The sequence below is a fragment of the Citrus sinensis genome, chromosome 1 (genome assembly GCF_022201045.2).
Source record: "Citrus sinensis cultivar Valencia sweet orange chromosome 1, DVS_A1.0, whole genome shotgun sequence".
Classification (NCBI taxonomy): domain Eukaryota; kingdom Viridiplantae; phylum Streptophyta; class Magnoliopsida; order Sapindales; family Rutaceae; genus Citrus; species Citrus sinensis.
In genome coordinates, this window is record NC_068556.1 from 6,738,526 (window position 1) to 6,753,423 (window position 14,898).

At 33.1% G+C, this 14,898-nt stretch overlaps 2 protein-coding genes across 8 annotated transcripts; one reads left to right on the plus strand and one right to left on the minus strand.

The window, feature by feature from the left end:
* Window positions 1–837: 837 nt before the first annotated feature.
* On the minus strand, window positions 838–5,418 carry LOC102621477 (uncharacterized). Of its 7 annotated transcripts, none has more exons than XM_006475580.4 (6): window positions 5,093–5,418; window positions 4,903–4,945; window positions 4,490–4,550; window positions 2,596–4,386; window positions 2,267–2,411; window positions 838–1,566 (listed from the first exon to the last, which is right to left on the minus strand). In XM_006475580.4, exons 4-6 carry the CDS (start codon window positions 4,381–4,383, stop codon window positions 959–961), a joined length of 2,541 nt encoding a protein of 846 aa, XP_006475643.1. In that variant the 5' UTR covers window positions 4,384–4,386; window positions 4,490–4,550; window positions 4,903–4,945; window positions 5,093–5,418; the 3' UTR covers window positions 838–958. The 7 variants fall into 7 exon arrangements, with proteins under 7 accessions (XP_006475643.1, XP_006475642.1, XP_024953665.1 ...); XM_006475579.4 differs by having other exon boundaries at window positions 4,486–4,550; XM_025097897.2 differs by having other exon boundaries at window positions 5,044–5,144.
* Window positions 5,419–11,057: 5,639 nt separating this feature from the next.
* On the plus strand, window positions 11,058–14,857 carry LOC102610988 (rho guanine nucleotide exchange factor 8). The gene is made up of 7 exons (XM_006475627.4): window positions 11,058–11,966; window positions 12,095–12,211; window positions 12,319–12,473; window positions 12,592–12,666; window positions 12,764–13,033; window positions 13,133–13,453; window positions 13,555–14,857. The coding sequence occupies exons 1-7, from the start codon at window positions 11,609–11,611 to the stop codon at window positions 13,945–13,947; spliced, it is 1,689 nt and encodes a 562-aa protein (XP_006475690.1). The 5' UTR covers window positions 11,058–11,608; the 3' UTR covers window positions 13,948–14,857.
* Window positions 14,858–14,898: the final 41 nt, after the last annotated feature.

The following is a 14,898-nucleotide window of genomic DNA, read 5'->3' on the forward strand; positions in this document are numbered from 1 at the left end:
GTAGGAAAGTTATTTTTATTGAGAGAATTTGTGTCTCTTGATTCAAGTGGGTACTTTTAATTTATATTGTGATACGGATTTAAAGTTATTTCATATAGTTGGGGTCCTTCTCAGGATATCTCTTGATAAAAAAAATAATAATAAATCAATCAAAGTTGATTGGCGTAAATGTTTTGATATTTTCATTCTTTAAAGAGAATTTTACTCTTGTATGGAGTTATTATTTTGGTCAGTATTATTTTTTACAAGTTAATCTAATGCGAATGAGATTAATTTAAATTATAGTATAAATTTAAAGATGTCTTCTATAACTAAGGTCCATTCAAGACCACCTCATAATTCAAGAAAAAAAAATCAATTAAGTTTCCTGCACTTTCTCAAAAAAGAAAAAGATCAATAAAGTTTCTTGCACTTTCTCAATATTGGGCACTCATTTAAAGCATGCACAAAATTGTATTAACTATTAAGTTACGTCTGTCCACATACATAATTACTTCGACTCTTGGGTTTTTGAAGTAAAATAGTTCCTTGAATTAGTCGTTTTAGTTCCTTCTAGTAGAGAACTAGAATAATTCAGGTGTGTTGAATGAAAAAAAAAAAAAAAAAATCAATTCTATGTCGTTCCTCCACTAGCAGTGATTTTGGTTTCTTCAACAAGTGGATTATAGTTGAACAATTCAGATGTGTTGGGCACAGGGTCAGCGTCGTCCATCTAACTATTGTTTTAGGTCCCTCCACCCATGGGATTGTAACGGAGGATGTCACATTCGGAGCCTAAACTTTGAACTCTATGCATTCATCAGACATTTTCGGCTATGATTTACGTTGTTCTCGCAGTACTCGGAATTCAATTCCTCCTTTCTTTAAACAAATTTTGCTTATTTACAGAAGAATACAACAATAATCTTTTTGTGTCCTGTATATCTAAAACAGACTTATTGGAATGACTAAAGCACAGTTATGTAAAAATTTCATCAATCAACCTACTGAAGAGTTGCTTCTCTATGTCAATCACAACTTGTTCGGAGTTGTGTGCTGAAAATCCATTCCTCCAACCCAAATCCCACACCCCACTCACTACTGCTTTGCAGCTTATATCTTTCTCCAATATTGCATAAAGACTATCGGCAGAAAGGTTCTCGCCAGAAAGTTTACTGAAGCTTTTCAGAATCTCGACTCCATTGTATACTTCCGCCAACAGCTGGTCTAATGAGATGCAGATTCTTGGATTTTTCAGCCAGTTTAATAACAGAGGGTGAACCATTTTTGAATCTGGAAGGCTCATTCGCTTAATGAGTTCATTTGCACAATCCACGTAGAGTGTCTCGTCAGTACCAACAAAATCATCGATCCTTGATGTTTGTAAACTGGTGGGACAGTTAACATTGAGATCAAAAAGCACTTCTGCTTGACTGAGAAATGCTGGATGGGTTGAAAGCAACAATTTCAGATCAATTCCACCCTTCAAACTTTTGCACTCCTCATCAACTTCTTCACCGGTCACCCATTTGGGTGTCAGCAGGATAGCATCATCAGAAAGAGAAGTCTGGCTGGTACTGCAAGGTTCTGAAATGAAAAACAAATAGCAACTTAGCTTAACATCTTTTGTGATTGAAAATGAAAAAGTTTATTATGCAAAATCAAACAACAAACTTTGTTCATCTAACTACAAGTACAATGCACCATTATATCCATACTCAAATGGCAATTAACATGACTATGTTGAAGCTTTTACAGTTTCTTGTTTTGCTCCATCAAGGGTAATGACTATAGTAATTTCTTTCAAGATATTGCCGAGAGATTTTTGAGAATTGCGGATGAACTTCCCCATTACAGCACTCATTAGCTCTCCTGAATGCTTTTTGCTCCATTAATGAGAAGACTCCTCTCTCTCTCTCTCTCTCTCTCTCTTTTCAGAGATTAAAAGTTTGGACTTTATTTTCCACTACATTAAAGAATCCTTCTTGAACGATGCCTTTCCTCTAAGGTTGATAATGTAAACTTATAAGTAGCCTTAACATTGAGTGATATTGTCGTCTGATTCTTGTCGGATCTTAGAAGAAAATACCAGTGATAAACAAATAGATCAGTTCAGGAATGTCTGTATGCCTATGATTAAAACGTTAAATGCAAATCAAAATACACATACATCTTAAGATGCATGATTGTCAACAGCATGTAAATGTAAACACCCTGAATATCAACAGCATCACTATGATTAGTTGATAGACTTTGCTTATTGCACAATCAAGTTAGGAAATTCTACCTCCAATCTGCAACTCAGAGGAGTCTATTTCTTGCTCTGCCTGTGGTTGATCAGCACTTCTATCATTATTTTTAATTGGACCAGAGTCAACATCACTTGCAAAATCCACCCTCTTTTCATCTTCTTTGCACCCTACATTCTCTGTCTGCATAAATACAGACTATGTTAGTATTCCCAGAATTTTTTTTTAAAAAAAATTGTTTCCTATTTCAGTTCTGTGGAAAACTCTAGCAAGTAAACATTTGAATTGTCATGCTCATGAATTCCCCATAATTAAAAATCTCAAAAGAGGGTGGGAATCATTTAAAACTATTAGAAAGAAAACTCACCTCTAATTTAGCTGCTGTAGGCTCATCAGCTCGCTTTTCCCTCTTTATTAGGTTCCTTTCCCGATCACTCAAAATATGTGCTGCTGAACCAGTATGATTTATAGTTTGTTTCGTGTGATTTGACATGGTATTCTGGGTACTGTTTTGTTGCTGGTGAGTGCGATTCTTTGTAACATTTGATCCATTATCAGGCTTTCTGACCTTTTTTGCAGATGCCTTGGTCTGATCTTGAGTCCTTGACACACTTTTAGATTTCTCAATCTCCTTTTTTATCGACTTCCTGATTGTGACTACTGTCTTTGAATTCTTACCAGCTTTCTTCTCTATTACCTCTTTTTTCGGTGACTGGTGAGTAACATGAACAGAAACATTCTTCTTGTTACCACCCTTTTCTTTGATCTTGACTTCTTCTGGTTTCTCAGCTACTTTCTTCCTTTCCTTCGCTTCTTCTTCCTTGCTAAACCTCTTGATTGAACTCTCTTCTGTGTCTGCATTTCTATTCATTTTGCCAGGCATTGAAACTTTTTCTTTCGGATCAGCTGTTTCGGACAGAAAATCCTCTTTTACTTTCAGTTTTCTTAGCATTTTTGTGTTTTGGACATCCTTTTCCTCAAAGACTGGTGCAAAAGGCTCTCCTGCTTCATGGAATTGACCACGTAGAGGTTTGATGAGTACAATAGGTGGGGTATTGCTACTCAATCTCTGCTTTGTAGGGGAATCACTGGAATAATGCGGGTAAGAATTGAACTCTTTAACAGATTTGCTTTTCATAAGTCCTGTAAAATGCATGGTGTCAAGAATCTCCTTCAGTGTCCTCTGCTCTGGCTTTTCATACTGGCCAACTGGTTGAGGCTTTCTTATCTTTCGCATATCCATGTCAAACATAGGTCTCTGCGGACTAGAAATTTTCTCATTCTTCAACTGATTCTGCAATGGCTTTGAGGGAATTTCCTCTAGACCCATGAGCTTGGCAATCAAATTTGGGCCTTTTGCCTTCTTCTCAGAAGTTGTTGATGAAAGAGGGGAGTCAGTGGAACTATAGTTGTTGGTATGACTAAAAGAAGATTGGCTTGAGCTTGTGGAGGCAATTTCTGAAGCTGAGTCTGAGTACCTTTGATGAAAGCCTATCTTTTCCTTAGTATGTTGTTTTGGCAGTAGATTCTGCCTAGCAAGTCCATCTCTGATACAGTTCCTAAGCTCATCATAGCAATCCCCCGACGACCCATCAGCAGAAAACCGAGGCTTTTGAAATCCCATCTGATAACTCCGTTCCTCAAATGGACATGAATTTGTCCGCTGAATACCCACTTCTTCACTCCTCCCTCTGTCAGACTGCTCCCTATTCTGTTTCTTCTTCAAGCACGCCTTATACTTGGAAGCTTCTTGCAACTTGCTGAACATCATTAGAGACTCCTGCAGATCAAGTGCTCCTTTGAGCAAATCGTGTGCAACATCTTTAGACCGTCCATCATAGCTTTTCCTTGTGGAAAATGAATCAATCGTGTGATTTAGCTTCTGAGCTCCTCTCGAGACCTCCAAAAGCTGAAGAGACGACGGGCTTTGAAACTGCTCTGTGATTCCTTTGGACACCATCTTTTCCTTCTTCTCTGCCTTAGATGTGCAAGATGAATCTGACATCCTCTTTGCCCTTTGGCTTTTGATCTTATGCTCCAATTTTTGGGAGCTGCTTTTGGATTTTCTGATTGTCCCACATTCTACAACGCCTTTGGGATCATCACAAGTGACAAATGATCTGTAGACAACCGATCTCAAACCGTCTTGATACATATTCTGTGAAAAGAAAATTAAACATTTGACAAAGTCAGATGCTTCTAAGACTGTCAAGAATGAAAACAACTCATAACTATAAAATTCTCATATAAATTATACCTACATGGAGTCTATTCTATTCAAAACTTCTGTCTGGAATTGAACAAAACAATACTTGTTCGGCTCTGTCTCATCGAAAACAAGACCATTAAAAAATAAAATAAAATGGGTAGCCGCCAACAATAAACAAATAAATAATGTCAATAAAACAAAAAACAAATATTAATAAACAAAAAAAGAACAAAGAAAAATGTCATTCCCCTATCAAGATTTCAAGAACAAACAAGCTAATAGAAACACCTTCTTCTAAATGATCTCGTAAACAACTGATCAACCAAGGATCTCTCAGCAATTAATTAAGCACATAAATAGTTATAAAAAACACACACTCAATTATAAGAATGAAAGCACAAGTAGGCTCATTTTATAAGCAAAGATTAAAGATTATGATGCGTTCGTTATATAAAATTTTGATACCTGTAATTCTAGCTTGTCGTTTCTCAGCATTGATCCAAGAAAGCTGACAAGAAAAAGAGAAACAAAATGTGAGGAAATGAAAAAAGAAGAAGAAGAAAACAAAACAAACCCAGATGAGAAAATGCAACGAAATTCAACAACCATGGAAATATTCTTGGAGAAGTAAGAGAAAATGTTATGCCAGCTTCACCTAGAAATGGGAAAGCAGGGAGGCCAGATCCACAAAATGAAAGGAGTCGGTGCATTTGACTTTTTGTGGATGTGAACAGGCGGTGGTAGTGAATGAAGAAGAGAAAGCAAATGGGGAACGTGAGTGTTAAAAGGTTTGATGATGAGATTAATCGGGTTTAAGACAAAAGAGGAATGGGGATCATTAACACATTATTACGGGGCCTCGTGGTAATGAGAAGCTCCAAAAAGCATTGAATTGACGAGGGAACTCGGGGGAAGCTCTAAAATCTAAACACACTCCATGGAAAAAGTGCTTCCATGTGTCGAACGAAGCGTCAACTTTCTGTTTTCACGAAATAACTACCGCTCCAGTCATGGTTGCTTTTATAATTTATTTTCTTTCCTTTTTTGTTTATTTTTTATTATTTAGTAAAAAATATTCAATGAATATTTCACTATGATTCATGCGATGATGAACCAAGTTAAAAAAATTAATTATATAAATTTTAACATACTGACGTCAATATAAAGTTACAGTTACTGTAAGTAACAACAAATCTAACTTTAATACTGAATGTCAATTTATACCTGTATACTTTTCTTCTCTATTTCAAGATATGTGTAAGTTTTTCATTCAACTGTGACATAAAAAGATTTCAATATAAAATATATTGTATTGAAGTGCGTGTGATTTTTTTTCGTCTTTTGATTTATTCCTATTTTAATAAAGTAAAAGATTCTCATTGAAAAATTAGTAATTTGGCTAATGCCTTTTGCTTTTTTTTTTTTTTTTAACATTCTTTTAGAATTTGTATGGCTATCTCTAAGGTGCAATAATTGCTTTTACCAAAACCTGACTTCAAGTGTGGATGTATGTCAGAACTGTAATCAAGCAAAGAAAATTTTATTAAAGAAAAAAAAAGCAAATAATTGTCAACGTTTGAAATCAAATTAGACACAAATCCTTAGACAAAATAAACCTGAATGCAAATGCAACAAAGAATAATTGTCAAGCAGAATTAATTAAGGCCACATTTGGAACTGAAATTAAAATATTATAAGTAATTTATTTCATAAGTTTTGGTAAAAATAATATTCGATTAATTTTTTAAAGTTGCATGTTTTATAAATTTCTTTATTTTGACAGTAATTTTTATTGGTTAGTAAGGAGTTATTTTTTATAAGTAAATTATTAAATAACCACCGTACTTCTTTTAAAGTTCTTATTATAATTTTAATATTTTAATAAAAAGACAAACATGTCCTATCTTTCCATAAACCTTAATATAAAAGTAAAAAGTAATTTAAATTTTATCTATTTTGATCATTATATAATAAAAAATATTTTTTTTCATAATAAACTTTAGGAAATACACATATTCTGCTTTTCGAACTTAAAATAACCGCAACAACATAGTTTACCAAATATTAAGTTATTTTTTCAATTAATAACTTATTTTATCCGCATAACAAAAACAACTTATTTTATTAACTGCCTCGATCTCAAATTCGCCCTAAACTTATAAGACAAAAAATCGTTCACATCTCATGTAGCAAAAGGAAGAGCCCCCATTCAGAGCAGCATTCCCACAAGCGCAGATCGGCAAACCGAGAGCCGAATTTGGCTCACATATCAGCTACTTTGTTTCCTTTCCTAAAAAATCTGAGAAAAACAAACCATGAAAACTAATTCTCGTTGATGGAAATTTTTAAGTTATTTAGTAGACACTCTTCAAAAGAAAAAAAAAATAATAGCAAAATAAAACAAAAAGGAAAAGAAATTTGGTAAATCCATCATACATTTGCATTTTCACCAAAACTAGAAAAACTTAAATTTACTTCAATTTTTTTAATCTTAATTATTTTTATTTTTTTAATCTTAATTATATAAAGTCATTTACCTAACACTTGTCAAAGTAGAAAATTTTGGCAGGCTTTTAAATTTGATAAAGAAACAAATTCCCAGATGTCAGTTTGGGTAAAGCAATGAAACTCGAGCTCAATTATTTTCCTTTTCGAAAGTGCCCTAAAATTTTTATAACATTTGTATTGTGTAGATGCACAAGTTATGATTTGTTGATTATGAAAGAATCTTTAATCTCACGTTCTAAAACGATTCGGATAACATCATCATCATACACTAATGATCACTTGATTAGCCGGCCAAAAAAATACTTTAAAATAATTGATAGAGAAACACAAACTTTAAGCTTTAGGTGTTTGTCTTGGATTTAATGCTTTAACTTTACAAGGATGGTGGGGAAGAAGAAAAAAAACAATGGTAAAAATTTTGAAATTTTGGCCTCAATAAATGGGAGGGGAAGCACGCTTTGTTGCTCACCCATGCCCCCATAATGTTAACACACGGCTCACAACAATCACTTTCTTGTCAAATGTGGCAAAGCTACGGAAATGAAACAATGCGGTTTAAATGCAGTCACAGGACTCTTGTTGCGGTTGCTTTTTGTGTGCAAGTAAAAACTTTTGGTGCCTATCATAAATGTAAAATTAATTTCTCACCACTTCTCTCTTTTTTTCTTTTTTCTTCCCCCCTTTCTTTCGGCGGTTCGCATAAATAAGAATCATAATGGCCTGATTCAATAAGTTTGAATTTCAAATTCTTTTACTGAAAATATATAGATTCATTTCGTAGTAGGCGTAATAGCCATAGCCGAGTGATGAGCAGTAGTAGTTTGAGTCCTCATATTTATAATATGAAGATTTAGTTTCTCTCTCAATTAAAAAGTAATTGAGTGGATACAATTTATAATTTTTTTTTTATGAAATGTGAGTAGAGTAAAAATTCCTCAAATATTAGTGTGCGTAAAAAATTCTGAAAAAGTACTTTAAAAAATTTAATGTGAACTAATGGTTTCAATTAATAGTTTCGATAATTATCTTATTGTATTACTAATAAAAAGAAAATATTGATAGACGTAATATACAATTGAGCCCTGAGAATTTCGAAGTTAAGCTAATAAAAAAAAATAAAAAATAAAAACTCTAATATATTTGGACACAAAAGCCTCAGCCCTTAGTTTACGTATTTATGATATATTTTCAAAGAAATATTTTTTCATATATATATTGAAACGGTTTTCTACGACGGTCCAGCCATATGTATTACTCAACCCCTAAATGGTCAAAACAATGTGCTAATTACAGGCCATATCTAAGATTAAGAGTCCGCTTGAAATTAACGTTGAGCAGTTATAACTTAAAAATTATAATACTAAAGTATTTAGTAAACACTAGCTATTGTAACTTAAAACTATATTAGTATGATTTTTTATTTGTATGATAAAAAATTTATTATATCTTTAATAATTTTGTTAAAATTTATGTTCACTACATACTATTAACATTTGTTTCATAGTTATAACTTTTTTCGTAACAGTTATAACTTAAAAGATATAACACTTTAATTCTAAACCGAATCTAATAACTAAGTGAAAGATGGGTTCCGAATCTAATAACTAAGTGAAAGATGGGTTCCTGGGGCTGCAAAAGAAATTAGCTTTGCTTTGGGGAACACAAAGCATTTTGGTCTACATAATCCATAATCTTTTTTTTTAAAAATAATTCTTTCATTCATTCAATAATTTACCAACTACTTGTTCTTTTTTGACTTTTTTCCTTTTGTTGTATTTATTCTTCCTGTGTTGTCAGCTCAAATTTGTGTGAAACCATCACACTTCGCATGGCCAGGACCATCTTAATTACTCAACTTGTTCCCTTTAATTACTCAACCTATAAATACGCCTATCCAAAGGGGTGAGCAGAAGCCTACAACCTACGATCCAACCCAATCCCAAATCAAAACTTTATGTATACTTATATAGTTTGGGTTGGGTGAGTCCAACAGATTTCAAAAGCTGATTATTTAATAATCACATTTCATATAATATAATATCAGCATCCTAGATAAAATTATCCATTTTCAGAAATACCCTCACAATTAATTCGTCGAAGTTAAGTACAATTATGTCCTTATAAATTAATTTTTTTTAATAAATATGAATTTAATTTTAATATTTATGCAACACGATTCCAGCATCTCTACTACTCTTTTGACGCCAATGATGTCACCATCGTATAGGTAACGAGAAATCGAATTCAATGATATCGGTTGTTTTGTCAATGACTAACTTTTTTTTATTTTGCCTACGACAATAGCCACTTGTAGGAGAATTTTTATTTGCTGCTTTAATTTATTTTTTAAAATGACAGTAATTATCTTACTAAACATTAATGAAATTTTTTAAAAGCTAAAAAAGGAAATAAAAAGTCAATAAATTTTTGTATTAAATAAGTGTGAAATAAATTTTAAGTGTTATTTATTAAAAAAGACATAAAAGCATTCATTGTCGTCATTTCCATATACACCGTGTTTAGATGAATAATTTACTAAACATATCTTGAAAATCATTTGGTTAGTGATTCTTCATAAACTAATTTTTTTAAAATATATAATTACATTATTTTCAAAGCTAATTATTAGCCAAAGTTTGAATGGTTCTAAATACAAATGTCTGGATGACACGTTTGTTTTTGTACTTTAATAGTTTAATATCAGTGGCATCTTGTTTTTTTTTATTAAAAAAAAATATAGATATAGTTATTTGATATTTATATCATTGTAAATCAAAATGAATAAAGAGATTAGGTTTTATATTTTAGTAAATAAGCATATCTAATATAAATATTTTTGGAATATAGTATTTATTTTTCATTCATACCTCTCTCTATTTAAATAAAAGTAACATTTACTTTTTTTGTTTGGAATCTAAATGTGTCTGAATATAAAGTTTTGAATGACATGTTTGTTTGTTTGTTTTGTGTGAATATTTAAATATAATGGCATCTTATTTGTTTCTATAAATAGCAAACATATTAAAAGTTAAAGTTGACTTTAAACTCAACCCAATCCAACTCATGCACGCCCTAACCTAAAATCTAAATTCATTTAAAAATCAAAGACATAGATTTAAGTTTTTCAATCTTAATTGAATTGGTAACAATTTTAGCTGAAAACAATAAAGAAAGTCCAAATAAAAAATGTGTGCACCCTTTTGTTATTTTTAATTATAATTGTCATAAATACAAACACCCATCAAATGTTAATATATTTTCTTTAGATAATTTAATTCTAATTCGATTTGATAAATTATGCATTTTGATTGGTATATATATATATATATATATGTTCAATTTCCGATATGGTATATCCGGTTCGTTGATAAAGTGCTGTAATATTCGGAAAATTAAAATACAACTCTTATGGGATCAAAGACTCCTTCTTAAACAATACAATGACCTTCCTGAACATATTTCTTAAGCTAACTCGATTAAAGAAAAATCAATCGTAATCAGATTATGTTGAGTAACACATTCCAAATATGATCCTAATTATTAAAATAGTCCAAACTTAAAAAAAAAAAAACTTGGAAAACAATTAAACCGTATCTTGCCCGACATCAAAATTTCGGTGATATACAAAGAAATTCAGCGATGGAGGAGTGATTGATCCTTGTAATGCTTGTTAGTTGTTATTGTATGAAGCTCCGGATCCTGATTTGGAGTTGCCACTGAAGTTTTCATGAATTTTCCACCAAGGTATGGAATTATTATTATTATTATTTTTTCTTTCAGGAATTGAATTTCAATTCATTAATAAAACATTAAAAAAAAAGGGTTAAAATCTTTTGCCGAATTCTCAACACAAAGATCTAATTAGTCATCTAATTTGACTCAACACAGAAAATAATACACAAAGACAAATTAACCAAATGTAGGATGTTACTATTAATTAGTATTTATGATTAATTGATCGAGTAAGAAATGTTGACACATTCTTGATACTTAATAATAAACAAAAACTGTGCCCTCTTAATTAAAAGTCTTTGTTATTTTTGAAACTCTTTATCTAAATTTGATAACTTTGATTAACTTTAGTATATGTTGAAGCCCTGAGAGAAAAAGGGGAGGGCGGCAGAGGTAAATTCAAAAGAAACACACAAAGTTAGTTATTATTATTATTATTCTGTTTTTAATGTATTTCCCGGGTTTTTTGCCAGCTTCACCTCTCAACCATCCATTTCACTGAACAAACCCAATTATTATTCTTTGTTTTTATAAGTTAAATTTCATCCTGAGACCGCCCCCAAAATTTAATTTTCTCAAAACATGCGCCCCACATTCTCCTGGAGGGAAATAAGGAAACTGCAGTAACCACTTAAGGCTTCTGTTTCTTTCTTGAATCTTCTTCAGCTTTCCTCTCTGTAGGAATTCCAAACTTTGTGATTTTAGATTCTTATTTAGGAGAGAACAGCTGCTTCTCCATCTCCTATTTTGTCTCAAATCACAACATCATATTTGTTGTAACCAAACAAAAGAGAAGCAGATAATAAAAGGGTTCTTTTTTTTTTAATTGTAACTTGAGTTGGGGGATTCTTCTTATCTTTGTGCTATGTCCATTTCTTCCTTGTTTAGTTGCTAAACAAAGAAGAAATTCAACGGACAGTTTTCGTTTACAATGGTTCGAGCATTGGACCGTGGACATAGCATTGAGAAATCGAGATCTTTTAAGTTGAAAAAGATGTGTGAGATTCCAGGGAGACAAGTGCACAGCGTGACCTTTGAAAGTGGTAATGATGGAGGGAGTGCTGATGATAAGACGTTACCTGCGAGCCAGGACTCGAAGCCTGCAGGGGGAGAACGGTCGTTGGAGGCTCAGAGGCTAAGCTTTGCTTTGTCTCGGGAGAGAGGCCCTGTTTCGCGTAGAATAGATTCTGTTGACGGCCCTCCTTATTGCCTTCTTCCAAGTACTCCTCGGGACAGGCATGAAGCTCCTCCTTTGCCTCTTCCTAGTCCTCGCGACAGGCAACCCTCAGGTTCGAATCATAAACATCTATCATACCCTTTAGTCAAGAACACGAACACGAAGACACAGGTGAAAATGTTATTTGGTTGGTCTTAATGAAGGTTTCAATTGATTTTTCATCTTGTACTTTTGGTGCAGATATGGAATTGATGAAGGAAAGGTTTGCAAAGCTGCTTTTAGGTGAAGACATGTCAGGTGGTGGAAAGGGTGTTTCTTCGGCTTTGGCTTTGTCAAATGCCATCACAAACCTTGCCGGTATTTAAAATGGAAAACGCATTGCTGTTGCTAAAATAAAATGTTTAATGATAAAAATTCTGACTCTTGTTGTTTCATCTGTCCTGCGTGTTCCAATATAAATGCAGCATCTATTTTCGGAGAACAAAGGAAACTAGAGCCGATGCCCCCGGAGAGAAAAGCAAGATGGAGGAAAGAAATCAATTGGCTGTTATCAGTAACTGATCACATTGTTGAATTTGTTCCTTCACAACAGAAATCCAAGGAAGGAGTAAGTATGGAGGTAATACATCTCTTTCACAGCTTATGAGTCGTATTTATAAACATATTTCCGCCTTTCGCATTAAGGAATGGATTGAAATTATGAGACTCTAGCTTAATAACTTGTCATGATTTGACAGATTATGGTGACAAGGCAAAGAAATGATCTACACATGGATATCCCCGCCCTTCGCAAACTTGATGCCATGCTTATTGTAAGTATCTGCATTTGCAGAGAGTTTCTGTTGTACACGAACTTGTTTTCCTTTATATATGGCTAACTCTCACCTCTGTTGAAATTAAAATGAATAGGAATCTCTAGATAACTTCGGATACCAAAATGAATTCTGGTATCCGTCTGGGAAATCCGATGACTCCGAAAAAAATGTCACAAGGCATGAGGACAAATGGTGGATTCCCACCGTTAAGGTTCCCGAAAATGGGCTATCAGAAGAGGGTAGAAGATGGATACAATCTCAGAAGGAATCCGTAAATCAAGTTCTGAAAGCAGCCATGGCCATAAATGCTCAAGTACTATCCGAAATGGAGATCCCTGAAAGCTACATTGAGTCACTCCCAAAGGTATATAGACAAATAAAAAACATTTCCACTTCCGAGATCTTTAAGATAGTCCTGTATATTTGGTTAGTCATTTTTTATATGTTTTAAACCTTTTGGTAGAATGGGAGAGCAAGCCTCGGTGATTCAATTTACAAGAGCATAACTGTAGAGCACTTTGATCCTGAACAATTCCTTGCGACCATGGACTTGTCGAATGAGCATGCTGTGCTTGATCTTAAGAACAGAATAGAGGCGTCTATCGTGATTTGGAAGAGGAAGATGCACCATAAGGACAGCAAATCTTCCTGGGGTTCAGCTGTGAGCTTGGAGAAGAGAGAGCTCTTTGAGGAGAGAGCAGAAACCATCCTGCTCTTACTCAAACAGCGGTTCCCAGGCATTTCGCAGTCTACTCTTGACATAAGTAAGATCCAATACAACAGGGTAAGAACTGAGAACAACATTCAAAGTAATCTTGTTTCTTTTTTATTTTTCTCACTAGTTTAAAATGACTTAAAAAAGTATGTTCTTGTGTAATTACACAGGACGTTGGACAGGCTATTCTGGAGAGCTATTCCAGGATAATAGAAAGCTTGGCGCACACAGTGATGTCTAGAATTGACGACGTCCTTTACGCTGACTCCCTCGCTCAAAATAAAGAACCCGTCCCTGATTCCCCGAAATTAGAAGGCGAAGACATGTCAGACACACCAAATTCAAAGACGCTCTCAGATTTTATGGGTTGGGATGCGGAAGAATCCGACAACAATGATAATCTCTTTTCCACAGACAACACGGAGAAGTATGTAAAAAGTGAACATGAAACTACAAATGTCATGTCGAAGCATATGCTTTCGTCAGCCCCAACAAAGAAGTTTTCCTATCTAGAGAAGCTTGAAAACTTGAGTGGCCTAAGAAGTCCAACAGCTCGTCATTGATATCAAAAACTCCCAAGAGCTAAAAAGGCGAGGAAACACTAACAGGTGAACTGAGACAAGTTAGAAAGCTTGCAAAGTGTAGATATCAACTTACTTGTATTTGTATGTAGGATTCTTTTGGGTTAGTAGTGACTTGTAGTTTCTTCTGTAATTCTTCCGTCCACCTCTGGACAGGGAAGTCTAGAGTTGTATTCATTGGATTTACAATTCTTTTGGGACGTGAAATGAAATCTCTGGCTTTGTTGATTGTTTAGTTACTCTTCACATGCTATTTTTTTTCTTCTTTTTTTCCCCCTACCATGATAAATTTATTTGCCTTCCACATACAATACTTATTTACAGTATAATCTCTCTACCATCATAATGCGTGTTGGGACCAAATTAATTTTTATTAGTTTTAACTTAGTAGAGATATAATTACAAAACTTATTAATTTGACTTAATTATCCTTAGTCTAAGTGACACAGATATAAAGTATCCACTACATTAATCTTATACGATTAGAAATATACAAAATCATTTTAAAAGTCTAAACATTTGTATTCTCTTTAATTTTTTTTTTCTCTCAATGTAAATTCTATAAATATTATGGGACAATTTGGTAAAACTCTAAAGAATAAGTTGTTGCTCCAAGGAGATTTAGAGAAATATTTTATTTCATCTTAAACCTTTAATATAACATAACATATATATTTTTTATAATTTACATATAAGTATTATTATGTAAAAACAAATTTCTTAAGACAAATTTAAAAAAAATTATAAATTATTTTATTCTTATTTATAATTTATCCTAATTAAAATTATAACTTTTTATAACTATATAGGAGTTATTTATCACTATAAACAGATTTCACTCTGTGTGCAGTAGCAATTAAAATTGTTTTACTCCTGTATCATAATAATAATCAAATCATCAAGATTGCAGAATGACAGTCAACCAAGTAAAGG